The following is an 11,250-nucleotide window of genomic DNA, read 5'->3' as shown; positions in this document are numbered from 1 at the left end:
CCCCAACCCCAAATCAGGAATTTTACGCTCTATCAGTGGCAGGGTGAGGCGTTGTGTCAAAATGTTAAAATGGTGGTTAGTTCCTAAAGATGGTTTATATTTTCAGAAACTGATATAGGCCTGAGTCCTTTCTTTAAAGTAATCACGCATATGTATGCATACTCACACACAACCAAATATATATACATACACACATATAGCCAAATGGTAGTTTTAAACTCATTTTACAGCTCACTCTGTCAACTGATGTTCTCTTTTGCCCCTCTGTTCATAGTGTGCTCTTTGCAGTGCATTCTTTTTTCTACTATACACATTCAATTCCATTTATTTTTCAAAATACTCATTCTTCAAAATTCAGCTCCTGTCTCTCCCCTCAGCAGAGCCACATGACCTCTTCAGGCCACAGCTGTTATCTATCCATTTAGAACTACTGCTTAATCCATTTGGAATCACCATCTTCTCAAAGGAACTTTGGAGGTTGCAGCTTAGAAAAATCTGTTGTGACCTAGTAAGATGGTTTCAACTAGCTGTATTTATTTACAAGGCTTGTCTGAACATGATACAATGGCATCTCCTCAAGAAGGAAATTTTAGAATCTCTGGGCTATAAGAATTGCTAAGGGCTTACCTAACAGTCTATTCTCCCTGACTCAAATACGTAAACTGTGTACCCCTTGGTGTAAGTAATCTCTAAGGCCTCTTTCAGCTCTAAAATTATGATTCCATAGTTCTATCGAGTAAGTTACACTTCAAGTGTACGTAGAAACCATTTAAATTCTCAAGCGGTAACAGTTCAGTTATAAATTGCGCTGAAAGATCCAAGGCCAATGCTCGGTTCAGGCCAGAAGCACAATAATCAATCTCATTACCGTCCACTCCCAAGGACGGGGTGCACTTCTACGTACTGTGCCTCAAGTAACTGATTCACCGTGTCTACCAAGCACGCAGTAGGCGCCAATCCGGGACAGAAGTCTGTTGGTCAATCACTCTAGCCCAGGCTCATCCTGGCTGCTTAATCATCTGGCAAGAAAGCTGGGTAGAACACCCTAATTCAGCACCTCCCCAGACGCCCGCAGCAACGGGGACAGGACAGAAGTGCAGGGCAGTGACGTAAGTGAAGTGTTTACCTAGTTTTCCTCCCGGAGCCAGTCGGAGCCCTTGGCGCCGGCTCCCCACAGCCCCAAGCGCCCCAACCCCCACCCGCGCCCCGGCTCCGATGCCCCTGAAGCTCATTGCGACTTTCCTCCACTCCCATATCCGCCCCTTCGCCCCTTCGCCCCTTCCCCCTAGCCCTGGGGGACTTACCATCCCAGTACCAGGCCGGTGGTCACGACGAAGCAGGTAAAGACCACCGCGATGTAGAAGAGCGGGGAATACTCATAGAGCGTCACCAGAAAAACCGCAGCCATCCGGGTCCCTTTCAGGGCTGAGCCGAAATACAGCCCCCCAGCCCAACCCGCTCTGCCTAGGTAAAGGCACTACGGTGCCCCAGAGCGGACAATATTTGTAGGTCCTAGGGTTCTCGTAGGCTAGACGTCGGGGCAGCCTCACCGGTAGCAGGAGCCGGCGTGCCAATTACGTCGTCGCCTGCAGTGCCCGGCACGCCCCTCCCGCTCCGGTCTCCAGCTTTTGGCTTCGCGGAGGGGCGGGGCCCCAGGTCGCACCGCCCCCGACTTGTGGAGAGTGTCGGCGAGGATTGGTACCTAGCAAGCGTCTTCACGGCGGATTTGTTCTAGCCGTCATCGCTTTTCTGCTGGCAAATTCAAAATTGGGGTCAACTCCGCCGAAGACTTAGGCAAGATGCAGGCTTTCTGATACCAAAGAGAGGGGCAGTTCGAAATCCACGTGCACCCATTTTAAATCCTGAATCCCTGCAGATTAGATCCGAGGCAAATTTTGGGGGGTAGAAGGAGGGTCGGCATCTTGGGTTCTACACAGTGAAATAATGCCACACCTGTGCTTGTTTTATCTAGAAAACTTAGAAATAGGCACCGTACAAAACACAAAAAGAGGTCTCTACCACAAGCTCTTTATATAAGCGTTGTTTTCTGATTGGACTTAATGATAAAAAAAAAAAGCATTCCGAGATTCTCACAGAAATTAATCAACCATCCTCCTTTCACATCCCCTCTTTTTCTCCTCCTCCTGCACCCCTCAAATTAGAGTTAGCTAGATGTTTAAACGTTTTTGTATTCATTTTCACTTATTATTTGCCGAGCAGAAGCTTTCAAGTACTGGATAAAAGCTAAATCCCACCCCCTCTCCTCATTCCTCGGTTAAGTCAGCTCCGTTGAGGTAGCCTTCCTAGAAGCCTCTCATACTTGCACTGACATCTCATTGGTCTGCAGTTTAGCCCTAAGGCCACACCTACCTACAGCAGAGACGGGGAAATGTACAAATAGTCTTTTATTCTGAAGAGTAACATCCTCCGCTACAAATCAGTTTTGTTACCAAAGAAGAAAGGGAGAATGGACATTGGGATAGATAACTAGTAGCCTCTGCCACAGGTACCTGGGTGGTGCAAATGGTTTGCACTTGGCTGCCAACCGATAGGTTGGCGGATAGAACCCACCCAGCAGTGCCTGTTTCCATAAAGATTATAGCCAAGAAAATTCTCTGGCGCTCATTTCTACTCTGTAACCCATGGGAATGTCATGAGTCAGGGCCGACGCCACAGCAGCATATTCCCAAATCACTGATAAAATTGGTGCTGGAGAAAGATGAGCTAAGCTTGTCCTGTGGCTTCACATACTCCTTGGCAAATTACCATGTTTGAGAAGTTTGATTCTACAACATAATTTTTCAAGACTACATATCTGATTTATTTAGTCAACTCTCAATTGTTGGGTAATTTTTCAATATTATAAACAACCCAGCAATGAACATCCTTAAAGCTAAATCATCTCCTTATAATAAATTCCTAGAGGTAGAACTTCTGATTCAAAAAGTATGTACATTTTTAAGACTTTGGAGAAATACTGCTGTCCAGAAATTTTGTGGTAATTTACACTCCCACTCTTTCATCCACAGTTTTGTCATCGTTTGATATTGTCACTTAAAAATGTTGGCCAATCTGAAAGGCAATTTTATTGAAATAAAACAATAAAGAATATTCAGAATGAAAACAAAAATATAGTTCCAAGTTAACGTGGTGTATTAAACACATGCATCTAATTTTTCTCCCTCCCAAAACTCCACTAAAATTACAGTAAAGTGATTTTTAAAAATCAACAAAAACAAGAAGAAAATGAAATAAAATACCCATAGTAACGTAGTGGAAGATGGAAAACAGATGAACAAGGATAATTCACTAACTAGTCCATGAAAGCCAACTCCCAAACCAGCGGTGGGGAAAACTGAGACACAACCTGATTTACTCTGAGGAGTTCTTGAAAAAAACTGGAACTGACATAAACTCAACTCAAGCCGTTATCATTTCCCACTTGGATATCTGCTATAATCACTGACACCTGTCATTTTACTTACAAAACAGATTCCTTCCAACGCATTCTGCACACTGCTGTCAAAAATGACTTTTCCATAACATGTATCATATTCCATTCCACTGCTGAAAATCTTGATTGTTGTGCTAGATTTCTTTGAGTATCGAGTCTAAGTTCCTTGTTTGGCATACCCACCTCTACGCAACCTGACTCCTGCTTATATCCCATTTATTCATTCAGAAAATATTATTGAGTGTCAGATATGTGCCAGACACTATAGTAGATGTTGTTGTTAGTTGCCATCAAGCCAATTCCAACTCATGGGATACAATAATAAGCAAAAAATAATATATCTCTGTTCTCATGGAGCTTATCATCTAATGGAAAAGACAAACATTAACCAAACATAATCTTGAGCAAAATGTAAAGGCAAACTTACAATAAGTGCTATTAAGAAGAGGTATGTGGAGCTATGAGAGCATATAATGGGGGAATTGACTTGGTAAGGTAGATCATGGAAAGCTTCCCTGAAGAACAGATGGTTGAACTGAGATTTGATGGGGAGAAAACGTTTACCAGGCAAAGAGACAGGAGCGGAGGAAGAACATTTAGGGCAGAAGCTACAGCATGTGCAAAAGCCCTGAGGTGGGAGAAATCACTGCATATCTGAAAAACCAAAAGGCCAGTGTGGCTAAACATGGAGGGTGAGGAGGAGACTGGTATGAGATGAAGATGGAGAGATAGGTAGGGTCAAGATGATGCATTTTAACTAACTCAACTTTAGGAGCAATGAGAAGCTACCGATACAGTTGAAGAAGGGGAGTGATAATCAATTTGCATTTTGAATGAATTTCTTTGACTATTGTGTAGAAAACTGATTGGAAGAAGGCCAGAGTGGATATGGGTAAATATATGGGTATCAGTTAATACCTGATGCTGTCGAGTTGATTCCAACTCATAGTGACCCTATAAGAGTAAGAACTGCCCCCATAGAGTTTCCAAGGAGTGGCTGGTGGATTTGAACTGCTGACCTTTTGGTCAGCAGCTGTAGCTCTCAACCACCATGCCACCAGGGTTCCTTCAAAAGTCCAGGAAAGAAATATTGGTAACTCTGATTAAGAGGATGGTGAGGGCTTGCAGCATAATGGATTATTAGTTAGAAATGGTTTCATCTGTGAGAGACAGAAAACCAAAAATAACAGTGTCTTAATCAAGATAGAAATTTATTTCTCTCTTAGGTAAATCCAGAGGTAGGCAATGCAGGCAAGGTCAACATAATGCTCTAGAGTGTAAGGGACCCAGGCTCTTTCTTTCTTGTTCCACCATATGTGGCCCCCATTCCTGATGGAACCTTATGGTCCAAGATGGCTGCTCCAGCTCCAGCCATTATGTTCATATTCCTGCTAGCGACAGACAGGGAAAGAAGGGAGAGTGAGACACCACTTCCATTCAAGAAGATTTTAAGGCCACACTACTTCTGTTCACATCCCATTGGCTAGAACTCAGTCTCCTGCCCACGTTTCACTGCAAGGGAGGCTGGATAATAGTCTTTGTTCAGGCTGGCCATGTGCCTGGCTAAAATTAGAAAGTTATATTATTTACAGAAGGAGGAGAAATCAGTTTGGGAGAGAACTAGGAGTCTCCGTCACAGGAAAAATGTACAGAACCTGCCAGCAGATGAATGTATGTGGCTGTCATTTACTATAATTGGATCGTAAATTTCCAATCTCTCACCACTCATCCTCTCTCCCAGCCCTCCCGTTACCAACTATGGTAGGCTGAAAAATGGCCGTCCAAAAATATGAGGCCCTAATCCCTGGAACCTGTAAGCATTACTTTATTTGGCAAGAGGGTCTTTGTAGATGTGATTAAGGATTTTGTGATGGGGAGATTATCCTGGATTATCTGGGCGGGCCCAAAATACCATCACAAGCTATCCCTAAAAGAGAGAGGCAGAGCAAGATTTCACACACACACAGAGAAGGCTATGTGAAGACAGAGGCAGAGACTGGAGTGATATGATCACAAGCCAAGGAATACCAGCAGCCACCAGAAGCTGGAAGACGCAAAGAAAGGATTCTCTCCCGGAGCCTCCAGAGGAAGTGTGGCCCTGGTATGAAATGAAGATGGAGAGCTTGACTTCTGTTCAGTAATACTGATTTCAGACTTCTGGCTCCCAGAACTGTGAGACGATAAGTTTCTGTTGTTAAGCCATAAATTTGTGGTAATTTTTGAATATACCATCCTTGACAAATACTCATCTCTAGCCTTACTGAATTATCAATTGTCTAAAATACACTAGAGATAGATGTAGGTTTTTGAGGCATGAAGCATATACCATTTGAGGGGCCCACTTTAAGAAAGTGAACTCAAAATTACAAATACAAAATTAAGTATAAGGCCTTGAAAGGGGCCCCCGCAAATGATGGGCCCCAAAACTTAAGCTTCGCTTGTTTTAGGGTGCTTTAAGCTGCACCTTTACTTTATCTGTCACCAAGATTAAAATTGTAAGATGCTGTAGATTATTAGGTACATCCCAATTTTAGAGTTAAAATGCGTGCGTGTGGGAGGGATAACTCTTAAAATCAATGACGTAAGCTATTTGGCCATCCAAGAATTGGTCATGTGCACATGCTCTTGCCTCTTCCTTCTTTCCTCACCCTACTTCTCCTGTCTAACTTCTAGTTATCCTTAAGGACTCAGCTCTGAAACTCCTTTCTGGACTCTCCCCAACCCTTGAGAAGATGCCTCTACCACAGCACCCAGTGTGTATCTATACGGGAGCCTCCTGACCCTGCTGTAAGCATCTGCTTGCTAGTTTGTCTAGTCCACTGGATATTCCCCTCCCTGAGTGCAGGAATTCCATCTGATTGACGTTTATGTCACCAGTACTTGGCCAATGTCTGGTAGTTGCTCAATGAGAGTTTACTGAATGAATAAATGAATGAAAGAAGTTCTTCTCCAGGGGATTTCTTGGCAGTATACACTATCTATATTAGGTTAAAAAACATAACTCAGATGAACAGGAAGAATGACTCTTCTTTATTATCTATAACTGAGCTAGTTTTGCTCTTGAATCCTTACCCTCACTGAATAGTAGAAAGGAAAAAGGAAAGGGAGGACAACTGGAGCTTAGATTTATCAATTTCAGGTATCTTAGTCCTTCAAGTTTGCCAGTTCTGGGTAGTTGGTCTCTTTCAGGAAAACTCTTGGTCTCTCCTCCCTCTTCTTTTGCTTCTCTCTAAGATGACAACCGGTCACACAGACTGTTCATTCATGTGATCACATGGTTGGGGTGGGGATAGTGGAGGCTTTGCTCTGAGTGACCCCTATGGGTCCTCACTAAGGTGTGGCAGTTTCCATCTGGCCCTTTGGGGCATTGGGCCAGTGTCCACTGCTGAGATTTAGGGTTCCAGCTGTTTATCTATGGTTGCAAAGCACTAACACACTATGGCCTCTTAGCTCTTCAAGTTCACTAGCCCATTCACAATCTCCAATTTCACTTCCTGGGGGATGTATGAATATGTAGATTCCCCCACAAGTCATATGCAAGCCACTGAGAACCAGCAGTTCTCTCAGGCTAGTTCTGCCAATGAATGCTGTTGCTCCTGCACCATGTTGGAGGTGGTGCCAGCCAAATGTAAGCCCTCTCCTCCTTTTTAGAGGGAAAGGGGACTACCAGCTCCAATGTCTTCAGGTTCTCCAATAGTACACCTATTTGGATGTTTCTACTACAACCCCAAGGAGCCCTGGTAGCACAGTGGTTAAGCGCTCAGCTGCTAACCAAAAGGTTGGCAGTTTGAATCCACCAGTGGCTCCGTAGGAGAAAGGACTTGGCTATCTGCTCTCATGAAGATTACAGCCTAGGAAATCCAATGGGGCAGTTCTACTCTGGGTCACTATGAGTTGGCATTTGCTTGATGGCAGTGGGTTACTACAACCCTTCCCCCACCACCCACTCTGTGATTTCAGCCTGGAGGGGTGTCATGGACTGAATTGTGCCCCCCAAAAATATGGCTAGGCCATGATGCCCAGTATTGTGTGATTGTCCACCATTTTGTCATTTAACGTGATTTTCCTATGTGTTGTAAGTCCTATCTGTATGATGTTAATGAGATAGGATTAGTGGCAATTGTGTTAATGAGGCAGGACTCAATCTACAAGATTAGATTGTATCTTAAATCAATCTCTTTTGAGATATAAAAGAGAGAAGGGAACAGAGAGACAGGGGGACCTCCTACCACCAAGAAAGCAGAGCCAGAAGCAGAGCACATCCTTTAGACCCGGGCTCCCTGCGTCTGAGAAGCCCCTAGTCCAGGGGAAGATTGATGGCAAAGACCTTCCCGCAGAGCTGACAGAGAGAAAGTCTTCCCCTGGAGCTGGCACCCTGAATTTAGGCTTCTAGCCCACTAGACTGTGAGAGAATAAACTTCTCTTTGTTAAAGCCATCCACTTGTGGTATTTCTGTTATAGCAGCACTAGATGATTAAAACAAGGGAGAAGCCAGAACAGGTGGGTATGAACAGGCAGGTATGACAGCCTGTTGTGCTTACTCCAGCTCCCTTCTCCTTCCCAGCCTCCACCAGATCAAAGGGAAAGACTCTCTCCTTCCCACTCAGAAGGTACTTTCCTTATGCTATAGCCTGTTTTCTCTACCATATGGCATATATTAAATGCCACTTTTAATTTTGCCAAGATCTGGATTTTGAAATGTTAATAGAAGGTTTAAAAACTTATAAAAGTTTTCTTAATAGTGTCTCGCTCTTTCAAGACTACTGCGTTTCTTGGGATTCCAAAAACCTATTTCAGTAATCAAAAACTGCTTGCTTTCTTACGCATTCCTGATATCACAGTTTCTGTTTATCCTTCGAGGCTGATAGATGCCTCTGGCTGACCAAGGAGTAGTCTTGTAACAGAAAAGCAAAAAATATGAACATGTTTTTAAAAATTATTATCTCCATTATGTATTTTTCTTGGAGCTGCCAACTCTTTCATTCATTTTATATGGATTTTTTTATACCCCACATTCTTTCCTAGAAGGGCAAATTGATCTTTATTTTGGAGACACCAATGGGAATATAATAAGTGTCATAACTTTGAGTTTTAAATTTTGAGACAATCACTGCTCAAAAGAACTAAATGTACAATTTGGGTATGATGCAACAGACAACAGAAATTGTGAAAATTCTGCCTTAGTACCTCGGCAGACCCTAACAGCTTAACCCTTTAGAGACCGTTGAACTTCCAAGTCTAGCATAATATTCTTCTGGTCTTAGATACTGGGCTTCTCTGGTCTATGTACTCTAGGTGGCAGGAGACTACCTGAAGCCTGCTCCAAAAGAGCTGACAATTATTAAAGAGGCATTCAGCCTGTGGCCTAGAGCTAAGAACATTCATCAGTGGTTCTCCAGTGGGAGTGATTTTAATACCCCCCAGGGGAAAACTGTCAATGCCTGAACACGTTTTTGGTTGTCATGGCTGGGGAGGTATTACTGCCATCTCATGAGTAGAGTCCAAGGATGCTGCTAAACATCCATCAATGCACAGCACAGCCCCTTACTACAAAGAATTATCCAGTCCCATATGTCAATAGCACCGAGGTTGAGAAAACCTGTACAGAAAATTCTACTAGCTCCAGATACCTCTTACCAAATCACCGTTTCTGTCTTGGTCCAAGCCAGCTCTTCCCTGGATTAGTACAATAGCTTCCTAAATGGCTTTCCTGCTTCTGCCTTCACCTTCTTGGTCTTTTTTTTTTCCCCCTTAACTTTTAAAAAATCTAGTTTTTTATTTATATACAGTAAAATTCACTGTTTGTTGTATAGTTCTATGAGTTTTGACAGCTCTATAGAGGTCATACAATCACAGCCAGAATCAAGGTTCAGAGTGCCATTCAATTGTCAAAGTCTCTGCTGCACTTCTTTGGGAGTGTTCTGCACAGGCAGAGCTTGGTTATGTGCCCGTAACTAGTGTCAGTTCAAGTCTCTCTTCTCCAGGACCTCCCCTACCCTCTCTGGCTCCCAGAGCCCCTTTTCCATGCTCCTCTGGTCTGAAAGATGGGGTCCTCTCAGAGTTGTCTCTGCACATTGTTGCACAGTTCTGTGTGACTGAAGCCAAGAAAGAGAAAAAAATCACAGAGATACTCCCTTTAATCTTTGCACCACATAGGGCCCCTTTCCCAGTTCCTCCATTCAGAAAGGTGAGTTTTCTCTCAAGGTTTTAGGTGCGTGCGTCTAAAATGTGACCATGCCAACATGACTGGTGTGGCCAAGGCTGGGAGAAAAAAAATAAGAAAAAAAGGAGGATTCCTCCTATATTCTCCTATTTCCATGCGTTCCTTTTACCAATTCCCCTGGGTAGAAAGATGGGTTTGTCTTGGAGATTTTGCTGTCTATATGCACCAGGCATTTCCCTGATCCAGCCTGCTCTCAGGTCCAAGTTAGGCAGTAAAGGAAGAACAAAAAAAAAAAAAAAAAAAAAGCACTAGAAAACTCACCAGCACCATACTGGTCAGTCTTTAAGTTTTTGCTTCTCTCCCCAATCCACTTGCTATTTTGCCATTATTTACTACTCAGAGTCCTCAAATAGTTGCTTTTTATATTTTTCCAGACGTTTTAGTTGTAATCAATGGGAGAGAGAGATTGAGTGTGCTTGCTCCTTCTTGGCTGGCTTTGGAAGTCCCTCTATCCCTACAATCTCTTTTTAACAGAGTAACAGAATGATCCTTTTAGAAGGACATTGAAGTCAGAATGATGCTGCTAAAATGCATGATGGGGGGTGGGAGTTAGTGGTAGAATTCTCACCTTCCATGCAGGAGACCTGGGTTCGATTCCTGGCCAAGGCACCTCATGCTACCACCCATCTTGTCAGTAGAGGCATGCATGCATGTTGCTATGATATTAAACAGGTTTCAGTGGAGCTTCCAGACTAAGACAGACAAGGAAGAAAGGCCTGGCAATCTACTTCCAAAAATCAACCAATGAAAATCTTATGGATCACAATGGTCTAATTTGTAAATGATCATGCGGATGGCACTGACTCAACTCAAATGACAACAACAAAATGCATGATGACATCTCAACTCAGTGTAAAAAGCAAATTCCTTATAATCATTTACAAGACCTTACACAATCCAGCCCGCCAAATCCTCTACGACCTCATCTCTTACAACTCACCCCCAACTCACTCCACTCCAGTCATTTTGTCTGCCTTCTTGTCCCCTGAAACAACACGCATGCTCCTATCTCAGGACTTTTGCTCTGCTGATCGCTCGGCATTGAATGTTCCTCCAGATATCCACAATGGCTAATCCCCACAACTTTTTCAAATTGTTGTTCAGATGTCACCTTCCTAATGAGGACTACAACAAATACCCTATTTAAAATTGCAAATCCCCTACTCCTGCACTCCTAATCTCCCTTTCCCTACACTTTTTTTCTAATACAGAATACTGTTTACCAATTTACTATGCTTATTGTCTGTTACTCCCTCCTCCCATTAGAATGTGAGTTCCAGGAGGGTAGGAACTTTAGTCTGTTTTGGACCTCAGCACTCAGGACACGGCTGATACCTAACAGGCCCTCAGTAACTATTTGTTCAACGAATGAATGGGTGGGAAAATGTAAAAAATACAAACATGCTTTAGCAAGGCTGCTAATACAGAGAAGGAAGGACTTAGAAAATTCAGGCCAGAAAGGATTAATCTAAATTGATCATCCTCAGTTTTTAATTAGAATACTCCATTTCTATCTATCCTGAATCTTTTGTTGATGTCAAACCCCGGCTTGATATAAAACATGTTTTAGTGA

General features: G+C 43.1%; 1 protein-coding gene across 1 annotated transcript in view; it reads right to left on the bottom strand.

Moving 5' to 3' along the window:
• CGRRF1 (cell growth regulator with ring finger domain 1) overlaps window positions 1-1,513 on the bottom strand; it is a 53,282-nt gene extending 51,769 nt beyond the window's left edge. The window contains exon 1 of the mRNA XM_004370878.3: window positions 1,305-1,513. Within this exon, the coding sequence (XP_004370935.1) occupies window positions 1,305-1,408 (104 nt within the window). The 5' untranslated portion in view covers window positions 1,409-1,513. The remainder of the gene's footprint in view (window positions 1-1,304) is intronic.
• Between the last annotated feature and the right edge of the window lie 9,737 nt (window positions 1,514-11,250).

This window comes from Trichechus manatus, unplaced genomic scaffold, assembly GCF_000243295.1.
Source record: "Trichechus manatus latirostris isolate Lorelei unplaced genomic scaffold, TriManLat1.0 scaffold00010, whole genome shotgun sequence".
In the NCBI taxonomy this organism is placed as follows: Eukaryota; Metazoa; Chordata; class Mammalia; order Sirenia; family Trichechidae; genus Trichechus; species Trichechus manatus.
This window is presented reverse-complemented; position numbering and strand designations above follow the sequence as displayed.